Below are 18,144 nucleotides of genomic sequence, written 5' to 3'. Positions count from 1 at the left end.
TAAATGAACACCTGTGAAACAAACAGAAATGTGTCTTTAAAATGGCGAATATTATACGGATAGAATTTAGCACATGCAATAATGCTAGGAATGATGTGGTTATCTGCAACATGCCGAACAAAAATATAATCAGGTAACAAGAAACTGCACAATATGTGAAAGTTCTTGTCAATATGTAAGAGATAGAAACACTTTTGATAACCCAGCCATGGGCAGGTATTCCATGCATCCTAAAGAACAAGGCAATGAAAACAGCCTGTTGTCCAATTATCATTTAGAGGTGTTTATTCCAACAACAAACTCATCTGGGATATCATTTGGAAGTCATAATTCATTGACAAGGAATGTTTTCCCCAGTAATTCACCTATCATGTGCTCCACATTTGCCCCATTTTCTCATTACCAGACCCGGTACACTACAAACAGTAGGCTGTGATCTGTTCAACTACCTGTGTTGGCATTGACTTCCAATATACCACCGTCTGTGAAATGGATTGCTGCTGAAATGAGCATTACGAAAAAAAAACGTGGGCTGTATAATTCGCTCAGGAAAATCAATTTTTCATCAAATTTAACAATAAATAATTGGCATATAATTTAATTGCAAAATGTAAATGTAAATTATATCTGTAATCTTAAGCAACATACTCATAAAGCAAAGAGCAAAGAAGAACATGTAGTAATTCATACAAATTTTAGCAAAACACATGGTTTCATGGACTCATGGACATGCCCCAACCAGAGATTTTTAAGGTCACAGGACAAGCCCCTTTTATGACATAATGTTCTCCCACTAATTGTGCACCACAGAGTCTCTGGTCCTTTTTTGAAAGCTCAGCCCTCTCATTGCTGAATGTTACTTTTTCTTAGGTGCCATGGGATGTTTTATGCAATGGATATGAGCATCCATCCAGGATAATAGGGCTAATGCATGTGCATGAAGTTTCGTTTCAGATAAGCCTGTGAAGTCGCACAGCCTAAACATGGACGACACATTCTGCTTTAAGGAATTTCTCATTTTTTTCTTAACAAAAATCCAGTCTAGGCAGAAGGTGTCATCCCATGTTAACCTGTGCTTATCTGGGATGACACTTCACACACATACTTAAACCCCCCGTTTCCTGGAGGGAGGCTAATAGGTGTGTGTGATAAACATTGACACCAAATGTCAGTATACAATAATATTTATTCCAGATGCCTTTATGAAATGTGCAATTAGTGCCTTACATTAATACATTGATGCTAATATTGTTAAAGTGATATTATGGGCATTTTTAACTGTTAAATTGAGCTGAAAAGAATTAACGGGTCAAAAGAGTTAATTAAAATGTGGTTACTGACCAATTATCTGCAACTCATCTTGCTACCAGTTGTTTATAAAAAAATATATATTATATTCGAAATTTTACATTACTCACCCAGTCCTCTAAGCCGAAATGATCCGTAAAACAAAATAGTGTCTTTGTGTCGTATGAACAAATCTGCACCAAAACTAAATTTAGATTCAATAATCTTTGTATCATAAATATATGTGTAGAATATAATATTTTATTGCTACACAAGTTTTACAAAATGGCAGTGGATTATAAGTATTCTGAATGAAGACTGGTTTCTGGAATAAAGGCTGAGTTCTCATTTACCTTCCTTCACCAGTTATGTAGATGAATCCTGAGTTGCTTTGCCCTAAGCTATGCCAAAATCAATGCCCATTTCCTGTGGAGTTTTCTCCTACAAGAAAATTTCTTGTAATGACGGTCTGTGTCTAAGGAAATGTCCAGTTTAATGGTCTGAATTATAAATCAAACAGGGTAATAATGGTAAGACTGTTGGTGTGGAGATCGTAAATCAAGTCCTCCCATCATTATAGCAGAGTGAAGACAGTGATCTCATGTGACCACACAGCTGTACTGAGATTTGTGCTTTCCTTCCCTGGTCATGTTTGATGTGTCAAAGGAAGCATCCATGGTCATTAATCATTGGAACCACACTCTGTGGAAACAGGGCTAAATGCATGTTGGTAAAGTGCTGACCCAGATTAGACTTTGCAGTCTTCACATGGCACTTTCGGCCTTAACTTTTTTTTGGCCTGAGAAGGTGGGCACATAGTGATTGCACATCTGTCTGTCTGTCTGAAAGTCCGTCACACTTTGCATTCAGGTTTCGAAAAATGCTCATAACTTCTTTGTCGCTTCAGATGTAACCTTCATATTTGGTATGCATGTGTATATGGACAAGGCCTTTCCATTCTCACACAAAATTTGACCCCTTTGACCTTGACCTTGAACATAGTGTCCACGCTTAGGTTTTGAAATCAGCGTTAAGGTTTTGAAAAGCGTTTTTCGGGGGCATATGTCATCCTATGGTGACAGCTCTTGTTTGTTTAGAAGAGACTTCCTAAATTAAACAAAGTATTCCATACAAGCGTAAAGTGTCCTCTGTTATGAGCTTGTATGAACTGCACAGGCTAATTTTTAACCAGGTTTTCCGAAGGAAAAAACTGGTTATTAGATTGGCGAATGCGGGCGGGCTGGCTGGCTGGCTGGCGGGCTGGCTGGCTGGCTGGCTGGCGGGCTGGCGGAATAAGCTTGTCCGGGCCATAACTATGTCGTTCATTGTCAGATTTTAAAATCATTTGGCACATTTGTTCACCATCATTGGACGGTGTGTCGCGCGAAATAATTACGTCGATATCTCCAAGGTCAAGGTCACACTTTGAGTTCAAAGGTCAAAAATGGCCATAAATGAGCTTGTCCGAGCCATAACTATGTCGTTCATCGTCAGATTTTAAAATCATTTGGCACATTTGTTCACCATTATTGGACGGTGTGTTGCGCGAAATAATTACGTCGATATCTCCAAGGTCAAGGTCACACTTTGAGTTCAAAGGTCAAAAATGGCCATAAATGAGCTTGTCCTGGCCATAACTATGTCATTCATTGTGAGATTTTAAAATCATTTGGCACATTTGTTCACCATCATGGGACGGTGTGTCCCACGAAAGAATCACGTCAATATCTCCAATGTCAAGGTCGCCACGACTAAAAATAGATTTAAAAAAAAAAAAAAACTTACAAAGGGGGTTAATTTTTTTTGGTCATTTCAAAAGTTCAGTTTGAGTTTTCTCCCTTTATCAGATTTTTTTTTCACAATGAAAACCTGGTTTTGTGACAATTTTGTCCCTTGTTGACAATACTTTACACACTTGCATGAAGTCTGGTTTTTCCAGAACGCTGCGCAATCATTCGAGGTATTGACGTCAGTGGAAAAATGTCATCCACTTTATTGGCTGGTAGTACTCTTTAATGTGTAGATTAAACCAAGAAAAATAAATTACTTTAGACTTTTCATTAATCATTATACTGCATATTTCTTTTTAAAAGCTGGGGCAATATACAGCATGCAAGCATTTGAACTTGTGTAATTATGAGTGTCCTATCATGTCTGTCTATACATTTCAGGCTGTATATTAAGTTGTATCCCACCCAATTTGTTATTTATATTGGTATATGCAAATAAATTGTAAATGTTAAGACTACCAAAATAAAAAAAACATATAATATAAATTATACCTATCATATATATTTTATTCCAGATGTCCCCTATGTGCCTTGAACCCTTTACCACTTACATTTAGATACATTTTTGACACATTTGTAGTCCCACAGACAGTTAAATTTAATTAAATACCTTTATTACTAAGTTCAAATTGTAAAGGCACCATTTCCTACTCTTAGATACTGATGAGCAGCAAACAGCATAAAACCTAAACAGACTGCGAGTTACTTGCAGGCTGTTCTGGTTTAATGCTGGTTGCAAAAGTCATTTTCACTTTGCTTCTTATGGGGGAAAGGGTTAAATTATCCTAACCCTACATGGTTACTGTCAATGGTTCATTTTCATGTTAAACTGAATGTTTTTTTGTTGTCATAATTTTGTTTAGGAAAAAATGTACAATGTTCTTGTCTCAAATTCTTGTTAACCTTTAATTGATGTGCACTAAATGATAAACCCTTCTCTTTGCACACCTGTGTATTTTATTCATTTGAACTGTATCGATAACCACAATTTCTTGATTTCTGGATGTAATCTTACAGATTATCATGTTTTGTCTGTGTGTTGTTGTCTGGAAGTAAAATTTCTTGTTAAATCTTTTGGGTGTTGTTCAAGAAACAGTCAGCGGGACCATTTAGCAGGGGTTTTATTGCATACACCTGTTACTGATAATGAGTTGCCAAACTTGCAGTCTTTAAAAAGCTTGGAAAAAAAAGAAGTCACATTTGTACAACACTTTTAGTTGTTTAAAGTACCAAATAGAACTTAAAATTACAAAATAAAACACAAATAATTAAAATGTTATAACAGAAAGATTTAGTGTTAATTGGTTATGTGCAATAATCTACTAGAGTTCTAAAAGGGATAGCTGGATATGTGGTGTCAACATAGAATTCAGAAGGTCTCTGGCTCAATGCCCTTCTGTGAGTGTTTTCAAGACCTTTAATTAAAGAAACCAAGTACTGGTTCTCTAGCCAGAAGATGGAGTATGACAATAAACCATAAGCTTTTGATAGAGGGTTTAAACTTAATTAGAATAGAATAGAAGGTGTACTAAGTCTATAGCGTTTTGTACAAATCAAGTAAATAGTAACCTCATAGTTGCAAAATTATTTTTTTTATGTCTGAAGGATTTGAATTTCATAAATCATATGCATAACTCAATTGTTCAAATACTGTTTATAACAGAAAAATACTTGCATCTTTAATGTCTCTGTTTGTATCGAAGACTTTTGGAACAGATCCCTGATAATTCCTGGTTTCAATCTTCCATTCTCTTGGAAGCAGAAGGCACAACAAGATTGCAAGAAAGTGTGGGCATACAAACACAGAAATAGATTTCTTTGTAATTTCTGCAATCTACATGTAGTCTGGTTGGAAGACATTGACCATTAATCTTCTGAATTAAATCTTCTGAATTGGGAACTAACATTGATGCAGTTCTTAACAATATGAGCCTTGCTTTGGGAACAGAGGGCTTAATGCACATAAATTGTTGTTCCTGAAATTTATTCTGTGCAGTCCACCATTATGGTATTATTTGTTGAAAAGATGTCTCTCCAGTTGAGATGGAAAGTGCTGCCCCTAAGTAGTCTTGTGGGGACTGCATAGGCTTATCTGGGACAACACTGCACATACCATTATACCCTGTTTTCCCATCGTGATTGTAGTTTATAGTGATCAGAAAAAAAAGAAAGGCAATTTCAATATTTAAATAACAAACAGCAATGGTCTCTTACATGCCTCCTGTGTTGAACTCAAGATGCAGCATTCACAGTTTAATAAGCACCATAAAATACCAAAGTCACTAAAGTGTTAAACAATTATGGAAGTACATGAATATTTGCAGTAATCGGATCTTCCTAATGGCTTAGGTTAATGGCTATTGGCGTATGTTACCTTTGATTTGAAATCTGAACCTTTAATTGCTTCAAATTATGGCCAGGATAGGTTTCTGTAAAGCATTGTACTGTAAATTTTCTAAAAAGTGTCCCCCACTTTTTCCCCCTTTAATTTCCATGCTGATTCTTTTTAGCTACCACCTAAATATAGATTTTTAAGTCTTAAGTGTCTTAGTGTTCTTTTATGTCAAGGTCATACTCTAAGGTAAAAAGTTTTAGCCTCCTCCTCTTGTCTGCTCAATATTTTGTATACACTCCCAAGGGTTTTATGAAACTTTGTTACAATCTTAAGATAATTTGCAGAAGGGATGAGTCAAGATCACACATTTTAGCCTTCATTTTATTCATATGTGCTTCATATCGCCTGCTATTGAAGGATTTTCATGAAAAGATGATGTTATTCAAAAGATGTTCAAAAGTCATTAGTAAAGTACAATGTCACACATTCAAGGTAATCACTTAATAAAGGTCCCAAGAATCTTGGGGAAGATATAGTTGTATGTTGGACTGCCTTCATACCATCTTAATCTGTATTTGTATTTAATCAACCACTTGAAAAAATAGTTATTCCCCAGGGTTATTTATAAGGCTACATTACAGTATTTCCAATTTACCAGCATAGTATTATATTTCATTACTTCTTGATTTAATAACTTTTGCCATTTACAGGTTTAATTCAATTTTCATTAATTTTCATGGAGAGTTGTTAATGTCAAATAATTTTGGGAAAATTACAGTTGATACATAAACACTGCCCTTAAAATATGCATGAATTCAGAAATGAGTGGGTTGTTTAAACATATTGGTTGTATTTCCTTGATAAATAGGGTATATCAATGGGTAAATAGAAACATTTTCTGTGTTACTTGAAGCTGGTAAAATATGTAATTTAAACAACAACTATACATTATGAGACCCAATATAGGCTTTATGAGCCCCAATATAGCTCTATTATAGGGTTTTAGGGAAAGGTTCCATTCGAACGTAATCATTTGGCAATTCAGAAACATTATTACTATGAATCTTATGAGTTTTGAATAGTATGAAACCAACACCAGAGTACAGTGACTAATGTCTTGCGCAGCTGCAGTGATTTACTATCCTGGAATTTTATTTTTCACCCTGGGCAATTTGAGATGCATGTTGTTTATTGTTGATGGCATTTTTTGTCAGATAATATTATGGCACTTTGTTAATTATAAGATATGTGATTTATACAGTTGTTCTCCATGGCTATCTACTGTTCTATGGAATGGTAGGAATGCTTTCTGTTTTCAAGGGCTTAGTAACACACGTGGACAATCAACTTGGGTGTAAATAAAATATAAATACATAGAATGTAACTGAAGATTTTTTATAAACCAAACAATGCTTATACATGCATGTCTTGTTTTGTCCGAACATTAAATTTATATTGAATTACTGGTGTTTGTTTTGTAATACATTTCCCACAAAAGTTATTTTGTCAATTTTAATTTCATCTTAAGCTAGCACTAAAATAGTTTTATGTGACATTTTGAATGTTTTTCTTTCATTAATAATAATGTCAAATTGGTTCCTTTAACAGCTGTACTTTTTTGGAAACAGATAAGTTAATGTTGATGCTTCCAAATTGATTTTGGCGAGGTGAACATTGTATTCCCCAGAGCAATTGGCAGAAGTTCCAAAATGATGTGAATTATCTGCTTATAACTAAGAACACTTCTTAATTCTCTTGAGCTATCAGTTTTCGTATTGACGAATAAGCCTGACAGTGTATTCTTTGCAAGGAATCAATAGGCATTAATTGGGAAATATCATTTCACTTGCTAGACTTGCTATCCAATTTATCAATAATGATGGCCAAATAAGTGTATTGTTTTGTAAGTGCAGACGCGTGTATTATCCCCAAGGTCATTTTTTGGTAGGACTGCAGGGCATCTCTTTTCGATGTCTAACAATACGCAGTCATGTAAGCAGGGTTTTTTTACCTTATATAACAGACGCCGAATATCAGCGTCTTTCCCCACAAAACTAGGCTGGTTCTTTCCCCTTTCCGGACCAAAAAATTCCCCCTAACAAAAAAAAAATTATTATTTTTTTTTTAATAGAAAGATGTGTATCATGATTATATTATCTTAATTCTATTTCAATTTAATCTTGTAAAAAGTACAAAATTATGAAAAAAGCATTAAAACAGTTTTTATTTTTTCCCCAAATATGTCTCTCTCGCCCTCTATTTTCCCCTTTCACACAGCGTCCAGCGTCTTCCCCTTTGTCTACAAAAAACCCCTGGTAAGGGTTAGTGGAAAAAAAGAGTTGATGGTACAGAGAAATGTGTGTTTATAGTTTATATTTTTACCAGTTGCTGAAACAGACATAGACAAAATGATAAAACTGCATTAGGTCAGTCAGTATTTGTAATTTTTTAAATGATCAAAATTTGGAAAAATAAACTTGGTATAATATTAACCATAATTGTACCATAATTCGATAGATGTCACCTTATTTGGGTCACCTTTATTGCATTAAGTAATCCACAAAAACTTAGTCACTCTAAATAATGTATTGATCATAGAACATTTGCCATTGACAGTGATTATAAACCATCAGTCATATTAATTTTGATGACAATCAACTTTCTTCCCCCCACATCTTAATAATTGTGTAATTTATGCAAAGAGTTGAAGAGAATCTGGTCCCTTTTAGAATTAGCGCTATTTATGATGTTTAAATGACCAAAGAATGGGTCGGAAATGAGTTGTCTCCCTTTAACAGTATAATTTCCCCTGAGTAATCATTGTGTTCTGTTTTGCCTTCAGGTGAAGAAGTTTGAAGAAGAGAGGAAGAGAGAGGAACCACCTCAGGTAAAACACAGCACATTTTAATGTGAATCCAACAGGACTTTTAGTTAGCCCTCATATAACAATTATAATGGCAGGGGAAACAGATCTAATAGTTAAAACATGGCTGGAAATTGCAGCTCAAATTCAAAATTTGTCCCAACGTTTGTGAGTCTTAAAGGAAAATAAGGGAGGAATGCTGTTTCCCCACATTATGCAGCCTCAGACGCGGATGGATCTCAGTAGCAAGTTATGTTAAGTCTCTGTTTTAAATACTAGATTAATTATACATCACCCACATATAATAAATCCTCAGTTCAGTAATTTATTATCCATCCTACACATACTGGATATTGTACATCTGTATATGTTAACAATTTGATCAGGGTTACTTACAGACTCACCTTTGCAGTTGAGTGATGGACTTCATTGCCAAAGATTATTGGTTTGATTCCTATCGCGGCCACATTACTTGTGTTTGAATTTATTATACCCCCATTACCATTGGTAATGGGGGCTATATAGGAGTCACTTTGTTGGTCTTTGGTGGTCGGTCGGTCTGTCGGTCAGTCAGTCTGTCCCAAAATTTCATCCGATCTTCACCAAACTTGGTCACAAGTTGTATCTAGATGATGTATAGGTCAAGTTTGAATATGGGACATTTGTTCACCATCATTGGCTGGTGCGTTGCGCGAAAGAATTACATCGATATCTCCAAGGTCAAGTTCAACAATGAGTTCAAAGGTCAAAATGGCCATAAATGAACTTATCCGGACCATAACTATGTCATTCATTGTGAGATTTTAAAATCATTTTGCTTATTTGTTCACCATCATTGGACGGTGTGTCGCGCCAAAGAATTACATCAATATCTCCAAGGTCACACTGTGAGTTCAAAGGTCACAAATGGCCGTAAATGATCTTGTCCGGCCATAACTATGTCATTTATTGTGAGATTTTAAAATTACGTGGTACATTTGTTCACAGTCATTGGACAATGTGTCATGTGAAAGAATTATGTCGATATCTTCAAGGTCAAGGTCACACTTGGAGTTTAAAAGTGAAAAATAACCATAAATGAGCTTGTCTAGGGCCATAACTATGTCATTAATTGTGAGATTTTAAAATGACTCTGTACATTAATTTTGTTCACGGTCATTGGACGGCGTGTCATGCGAAAGAATTGAAGAGTTCAAAGGTCAAAATGGCCATAAATAATAATGGCATAATTATTCTTAAAAATCACCATTTAGATTTATTTGTTTTGTGAAGACAGCATGCAAAATAGTCTGTGTCAATGCGGCACATGGGGGTATACGTCACATCTGTGACAAAGCTCTAGTATCTACAACATTTCTCTCCCTTCATCAGATTCAAATATGGCATTTGTTTATTTTTGGCCTAAGTATATGCAGTAAGTACTAGACAACCAGCTTATCAAGGAAAAGAGTGAGAATATAGATTGGCTGCTTTTATTTTACTGCAAGGCTTTTGAAGATACTGTCAGTTCCTAACATTCCAAACAAATAAAATGGTGATCATGAGCATTATTATATTGAAAGACTGGCAGTTTGGAAGGTAGAATTGCATTGAATCTTTGATCAAATGCATGTAGTAATCAAAGCGCTGAAGGCACTGAATTTGTTTCCTGTTGTATAATCTTAGACGCAACTCAGTTTTCAAAATTATGTTTTTATATCGAAAGTTTGAAATGACCACAACTAATTCAAATTTATAAAGAGTGTGTCTTAAAGCACAGGTTGAGATGTGTTGTTGTTTTTTTTTAATCATTGATACAGCTAATCAGTGTGCACAGGCTAATCTTATTTGACATGCATTAAGCCCCGTTTTCCCTGAAAGCAGCCAATATGTACAGATTTCAATGATAAACACTAGACTGGCCAACATTGTCTTACAAGCTGTTAAATACTTATGAATACATACACACTATGTAGTGTACCAGTGGGAACTATAAACAGGCAGATGTGGTGGTTAAAGAGCAGACGCTCCAGCATTCGTCGTCTGCTTAATTTTACTGCAGTTATCCATACAGGCAGTCACAGGTTATGGTTCCTAGCGTAGTTAATCCCATACTGATTTGCAAAATTGCCTCTACATTATTTGTGAGATAACGCTCACAAATAAAAATTGTTCCTAGGATTGCATTCTCTCCACTGTTGTGTACAGATGTACAGATATATGAGCGCTGTATCATACATGTAAGCCAAAGTATAGCAGAAACAAAGTTTTATTGTATTAGACAGGTTAGGATTTAAACTAATACACATTTTGGTAGAACAACAACAAACCTTGTCAATTCAAAAACCTTTGTACAAGGCAATCAAATCTAAGTTTTCTGGCTAGATGAGTTGTCTATTAAATTTCAGCATTTTCAAATGAGCTCTTAAACAAGCTTTGCAGATTCCCGTTTATGAGCATTATAAGAGCTGCTTCTGGGAAAACTGGGCTGTATGCAATTGTGTTAAGGGTCATCTTTCCACCTATACTGGATTATTGTTATGCGTCTTCCCTGATTAGCCTATGCGGATTTCACAGCTTAATCTGGGACAACACTTTACCCACATTCATAAATATGTGTGTCTAACAAGTTTTCATACACTCTGTGACATTAAGATATTCCAGATGCAAATGTAATTCATCAGAATATTATGATCTCTGTTTGATCCACCAAGCCCCCTGCCAATGATCAGAGAGCTTGATGGGTTTCAGCAGTTTTATGTCAGTCCTCACCTGCTAACAACAAGTGGCTTTCAAGCTATCTTAACTATTGTATAGATGAAAATATATTTTTGGGGGAAACATAATAATTTCTTGGGTAACAGTTCTGGATAATGATATGTTCTGCTCTCTGTTTTTATGGTTATTTGAATATGATGGAGATTTTTATTCTTCAATATTAAAGGGACTTGGGCACAGTTTGGTAAAATGATGATTTTCAAAGTAATTTCCATAGATTAAAAAAATTACTTTTATGTATGAACAAGGAAAAAAACACTCCTGACTAAAATAAATGTTAACAAGGGCTGTTTGTAAAACATGCATGCCCACCATATGGGCTGTCAGTTGTAGTGGCAGCCATTGTGTGAATACTTTTTTTGTCACTGTGACCTTGACCTTTGACCTAGTGACCTGAAAATTAATAGGGGTCATCTGCCAGCCATGATCAATGTACCTATGAAGTTTCATGATCCTAGGCGTAAGCATTCTTGACTTATCATCCGGAAACCATTTTACTATTTCGAGTCACTGTGACCTTGGCCTTTGACCTAGTGACCTGAAAATCTATAGGGGTCATCTGCCATTCATTATCAATGTACCTATGAAGTTTCATGATCCTAGGCATAAGCATTCATGAGTTATCATCCGGAAACCATTTTACTATTTCGAGTCACTGTGACCTTGACCTTTGACCTTGTGACCTGAAAATCAATAGGGGTCATCTGCCAGTCATGATCAATGTACCTATAAAGTTTCATGATCCTAGGCCTAAGCATTCTTGAGTTATCATCCGGAAACCATTTTACTATTTCGAGTCACTGTGACCTTGACCTTTGACCTAGTGACCTGAAAATTATTAGGGGTCATCTGCCAGTCATGATCAATGTACCTATGAACTTTCATGATCCTAGGCCTAAGCATTCTTGAGTTATCATCCGGAAACCATCTGGTGTGCAAAACAATATACCCCCTCTTCTTCGAAGGGGGGCATAAAAATATAGGTTAAATTAATGGATGATTATCATTGAAATTGGTAAAATAATAAGCATTTGTAAAGCTTTTTATGCCCCCAGATCAAAAGTTCAGGGGCATATTGATTTTGGCCTGTCTGTCTGTCTGTCATTCATTCATTCATTGTGTGTGTCCCAAAACTTTAACTTTGGTTAAAGTTTTGCAAGAACTTTTTCATTATTGAAGATAGCAACTTGATATTTGGCATGCATGTGTATCTCATGGAGCTGCACATTTTGAGTGGTGAAAGGTCAAGGTCATCCTTCAAGGTCAAAGATATGGCTTCAAAGCGGCGCAATAGGGGGCATTGTGTTTCTGACAAACACATCTCTTGATCTCAATACAAAAATAATACTAACATAGTGTTGATGTTTACCTGGTTATTATTGAAACCTGTGTTGCGCAGTGGTAGCCCATTATCTTTGGCTTCCAGAGGTCCTGGGTGCAAATCCCAGGGACTGCAATATTGATTTTAATCTTTTCTTGCTATTAAAATCATTTAAGACTATTCAAAACATTATTGATCTGTAAACATACATAGCAAATTATATTAAATAAAAAATAAACAAATAATTATGTGAATAATTTTCTTAAATGTATTATTGTTATTATATTTAAAAGACAGGTATAAACATGCAGTCTAGTGGACTAGACTTGGTCCTCATGTATTAATAATAGTCGGTCTGGAACACATGCACTATGGGACTATCGCCAGCACTTGATTGCAGTTTTACAGTCCTTTGACTTCTCTCAGTAATGTGGTTATTGGATTCAGGAATAAGAGAGAATTGTCATGGTGACTAGCTGATCTTTCAGGCTGATATAATTGGCTGCATGTGAATCTTCAACTTTAAATTAGTATGAGACAGGGGGCAGCAGTAAATGAGAAATATTGGCATGTGCGATTTGACTTCTCATGCAGGTCGATTGACAAATTGACTGAGAAAGGGAGATGAAAATTCTCTGTTTTGGTTGTATAAAGGAATAATGAAACCCAATAAACATTGTCAGGAAAGCCATTTCTGTATACGCATTAGTCTTTTATTTAAAGCCAATAATTAATTGCTTATACAATATAGGACAATACATTCACATGCAACACACAATATAAATATATATAAATGATTAAAGCCTGAAATAATTGCCAAGTTTGGTGATAGCTATTTTGTGAAGCGTCAATGCATGAAACAGATACATTTTTTGTAGAATAGATAGCTAAGATTATTCAAGTTTTGTATGAAAATTAAAACTATATGTGAATGTTGACATAATCATTTGGGTATAATACCACACCTGAGATGGTTACGAGGTCTGTTTGCTTACATTAGGACTGCTATGCTGCTGCAAAATAATTGTTACACTGCTTCTTACATAGTGTTTCAAGTCTGTCCCAATTGTTACACTGCTTCTTACATAGTGTTTCAAGTCTGTCCCAATTGTTACACTGCTTCTTACATAGTGTTTCAAGTCTGTCCCAATTGTTACACTGCTTCTTACATAGTGTTTCAAGTCTGTCCCAATTGTTACACTGCTTCTTACATAGTGTTTCAAGTCTGTCCCAATTGTTACACTGCTTCTTACATAGTGTTTCAAGTCTGTCCCAATTGTTACACTGCTTCTTACATAGTGTTTCAAGTCTGTCCCAATTGTTACACTGCTTCTTACATAGTGTTTCAAGTCTGTCCCAATTGTTACACTGCTTCTTACATAGTGTTTCAAGTCTGTCCCAATTGTTACACTGCTTCTTACATAGTGTTTCAAGTCTGTCCCAATTGTTACACTGCTTCTTACATAGTGTTTCAAGTCTGTCCCAATTGTTACACTGCTTCTTACATAGTGTTTCAAGTCTGTCCCAATTGTTACACTGCTTCTTACATAGTGTTTCAAGTCTGTCCCAATTGTTACACTGCTTCTTACATAGTGTTTCAAGTCTGTCCCAAAAGATTTTTGCTGCTGTTGTAGTTCTTGGTTTAATTAAAAGCCTTTTACACTTAGGGCTGAAGTATGATTGTAAAAGACTCACCATAAAAAGTCCTCAAAAAAGGCAGCCTTATAATTACTAGTGTAATTCATCCTTAAAGATCCTAAAGTAATTCATCATATTATTACAAATTATCAAAGTATTTTATCATTGAAGATTCCAGTGCATTTTATCAGTTAAGATTCCATTGTATTTACCCTTAAAGAATTCCTAATCATTAAAGAGTCCAGTGTATTTTACCCTTTAGGAATTCCTTATTACTGTGTTGGCCAATATCAGTCACCCCACATGACCCATCTGTCTGCAACATGCAGGCCTGCTACTCATACATGTATGATAATTGATTTGAACTACTGCCAATCAAGGCTACCAGCCCAGACAATGCTTGCTAATTGTTTCTGATTGATCAGCAAGGTTCTTGTCACTTTAATTACCTTCACAGTGCTACTGGAATGTTGTACGACACCATTTATCTAATAACAAAAATGAGGTTACCAGCATATTGTAAGTAAGCTAGTGATTGGTTTGGTAGATTCCCTTAAAGTAATTAGGAAAAACAAGCTCTAAGCAAATGTGAGATGACACCTTTTTAGCTCACCTGTCACGAAATGACATGGTGAGCTTATGTGACCGTGTAATGTCCGGCGTCGGTATGTGTGTGCGTGCGTCCGTCCGTCTGTCAACAATTTGTTTGTGTAGACAGTGGAGGTCACAGTTTTCATCCAATCTTTATGAAATTTGGTCAAAATGTTTATCTTGATAAAATCTGGGTTGGGATTGTATTTGGGTCATCTGGGGTCAAAAACTAGGTCACTAGGTCAAAAACTAGGTCACATAATAGGTCAAATAATAGAAAAACCTTGTGTAGACAATAGAGGTCGCAGTTTTCATCCAATCTTTATGAAATTTGGTCAGAATGTTTATCTTGATGAAATCTGGGTTGGGATTGTATTTGGGTCATCTGGGGTCAAAAACTAGGTCACTAGGTCAAAAACTAGGTCAAATAATAGAAAAACCTTGTGTAGACAGTAGAGGTCAGTAGAGGTCACAGTTTTCATCCAATCTTTATGAAATTTGGTCAGAATGTTTATCTTGATAAAATCTGAGTTGGGATTGTATTTGGGTCATGTGGGGTCAATAACTAGGTCACTAGGTCAAAAACTAGGTCAAATAATAGAAAAACCTTGTGTAGACAATAGAGGTCGCAGTTTTCATCCAAACTTTATGAAATTTGGTCAGAAAGTTTATCTTGATAAAATCTAGGTTGGGATTGTATTTGGGTCATCTGAGGTCAAAAACTAGGTCACCAGGTCAAATAATAGAAATACCGTCAACAATTTGTTTGTGTAGACAGTAGAGGTCACAGTTTTCATCAAATCTTTATGAAATTTGGTCAGAATGTTTATCTCGATGAAATCTGAATTGGTATTGTATTTGGGTCATCTGGGGTCAAAAACTAGGTCACTAGGTCAAAAACTATGTCACTAGGTCAAAAACTAGGTCACTAGGTCAAGTAATAGAAAAACCTTGTAAAGACAAAAGAGGTCACAGTTTTCATCCAATCTTTATGAAATTTTGTCAGAATGTTTATCTTGATGAAATCTGGGTTGGGATTGTATTTGGGTCATCTGGGGTCAAAAACTAGGTCACAAGGTCAAATAATAGAAAAACCTTGTGTAGACAATAGAGGTCACAGTTTTCATCCAATCTTTATAAAATTTGATCAGAATGTTTATCTTTATGAAATCTGGGTTGGGAATATATTTGGGTCACCTGGGGTCAAAAACTAGGTCACTAGGTCAAATAATAGAAAAACCTTGTGTAGACAATAGAGGTCACAGTTTCCATCTAATCTTTTTGAAATTACTAAAAGTATATTAAATTTTGTTATGTTTAAACTAAGTCTTGTTGAATTTTTTTTCCCCCGCCAGAGGCGGAGGGATATTGTTTTGGCGTTGTCCGGCTGTCCGTCCGTCCGTCAGTCCGTCACTTTTGTGTCCGGAGCCATATCTTTGAAGTGCTTTGGCGGATTTCATTGAAACTTCGTATGAGTATATATATGCATAAGAGGATGATGCACGCCAAATGGCATTGTACACCATCTGTTAAAAACAGAGTTATGGCCCTTTGTATCTTGAAAAAATGCTTTTTACTATAGGCACTTTTGTGTCTGGAGCCATATCTTGGAAGTGCTTTGGCGGATTTCAATGAAACTTGGTATGAGTAAATATCTCCATAAGAGGATGATGCACGCCAAATGGCATTGTACACCATCTGTTAAAAACAGAGTTATGGCCCTTTTCGTCTTGAAAAAATGCTTTTTACTATAGGCACTTTTGTGTCCGGAGCCATATCTTGGAAGTGCTTTGGCAGATTTCATTGAAACTTGTTATGAGTATATATATGCATAAGAGGATGATGCACGCCAATACACCATCTGTTAAAAACAGAGTTATGGCCCTTTGTATCTTGAAAAAATGCTTTTTACTATAGGCACTTATGTGTCCGGAGCCATATCTTGGAAGTGCTTTGGCGGATTTCAATGAAACTTGGTATGAGTATATATCTGCATAAGAGGATGATGCACGCCAAATAGCATTGTACACCATCTGTTAAAAACAGAGTTATGGCCCTTTTTATCTTAAAAAAATGCTTTTTACTAAAGGCACTTTTGTGTCCGGAGCCATATCTTGTAAGTGCTTTGGCAGATTTCATTGAAACTTGGTATGAGTATATATATGCATAAGAGGATGATGCACGCCATTACACCATCTGTTAAAAACAGAGTTATGGTCCTTTGTATCTTGAAAAAATGCTTTTAATTATAGGCACTTTTGTGTCCGGAGCCATATCTTGGAAGTGCTTTTGCGGATTTCATTGAAACTTCGTATGAGTATATATATGCATAAGAGGATGATGCACCCCAAATGGCATTGTACACCATCTGTTAAAAACAGAGTTATGGCCCTTTGTATCTTTAAAAAATGCTTTTTACTATAGGCACTTTTGTGTCCGGAGCCATATCTTGGAAGTGCTTTGGCGGATTTAATTGAAACTTCGTATGAGTATATATATGCATAAGAGGATGATGCACGCCAAATGGCATTGTATACCATCTGTTAAAAACAGAGTTATGGCCCTTTGTATCGTGAAAAAATGCTTTTTACTATAGGCACTTTTGTGTCCGGAGCCATATCTTGGAAGAGCTTTGGCAGATTTCATTGAAACGTCGTATGAGTATATATATGCATAAGAGGATGATGCACGCCAAATGGCATTGTATACCATCTGTTAAAAACAGAGTTATGGCCCTTTGTATCGTGAAAAAATGCTTTTTACTATAGGCACTTTTGTGTCCGGAGCCATACCTTGGAAGTGCTTTGGCGGATTTAATTGAAACTTGGTATGAGTATATATCCCCCGCCAGAGGATGTTTTTGTGGAAAACGCACGACTTATTAATTCACCTAAATAAATTTTGAAGGCTCAAGAACCTTCCTCTGTCTTAGTTTTGAGTTATTGTCCTCCGTCAATCTGTCAGTATGTTCATCTGTCCGATTTGCACCCATCCTCAAACAAAGCATATGTTGCGGGGGATATCAATTCTACGAATTTGCTTGTTTTTTATGCCTCCAAAATGGAGGCATATAGTTTCCGTCATTGTCACTTAGAGTGTCAGCCCGTCAGTGTGTCAGGCCTGCCCTCTTTTTGGTTTCCCCTCTCAAATGCCACCAGTTTTCATCGGATCATCATCAAACTTCTGAAATGTTATAAAAAGTTATTTACCCAATTACGCAAATGTTATGGTTCATCGCCCTCAGACATGCAAGCAAAAACAGGGCCATAATCTGGTTAAATAGCGCTGTAAAATATACTGTCCAAAAATTTTGATTCATTAATGATAGACAAAACCCCCCCGAAAATTAAGTCATGCAAATAATTATTTTGACTAAAAAAAAAATATCCGAAAACTTAGAGTAATTACGGTTTTAACTTGGAACTTAATATGAGGTATAACAAGATCTGTTTAAGAGGATGTGCAAAGCTCATTAGAACCATAACATTTGCTCCCCTAATCTTAGAGTTATTGCCCTTTAATTGTTAGTTTGTGTTCTTAATTTTTTTCTGGTGCATATCTT

General features: G+C 35.8%; 1 protein-coding gene across 4 annotated transcripts in view; it reads left to right on the top strand.

Annotated features, from left to right (window-relative positions):
• LOC127850513 (uncharacterized) overlaps nucleotides 1-18,144 on the top strand; it is a 99,923-nt gene that overhangs the window by 63,562 nt on the left and 18,217 nt on the right. For all 4 annotated transcript variants that reach the window (XR_008035330.1, XM_052383601.1, XM_052383600.1 and 1 more), the window contains one exon: nucleotides 8,255-8,299. Coding sequence is in view for 3 of the 4 variants with exons in the window: in XM_052383601.1 (XP_052239561.1) it covers nucleotides 8,255-8,299 (45 nt within the window). In the remaining variant the exon portion in view is untranslated. The remainder of the gene's footprint in view (nucleotides 1-8,254; nucleotides 8,300-18,144) is intronic.

Source organism: Dreissena polymorpha, chromosome 11, assembly GCF_020536995.1.
Source record: "Dreissena polymorpha isolate Duluth1 chromosome 11, UMN_Dpol_1.0, whole genome shotgun sequence".
Taxonomy (NCBI): Eukaryota; Metazoa; Mollusca; class Bivalvia; order Myida; family Dreissenidae; genus Dreissena; species Dreissena polymorpha.
The sequence above is the reverse complement of the archived record's forward strand: the minus strand, read 5'-3'. Positions and strand labels throughout refer to the sequence as shown.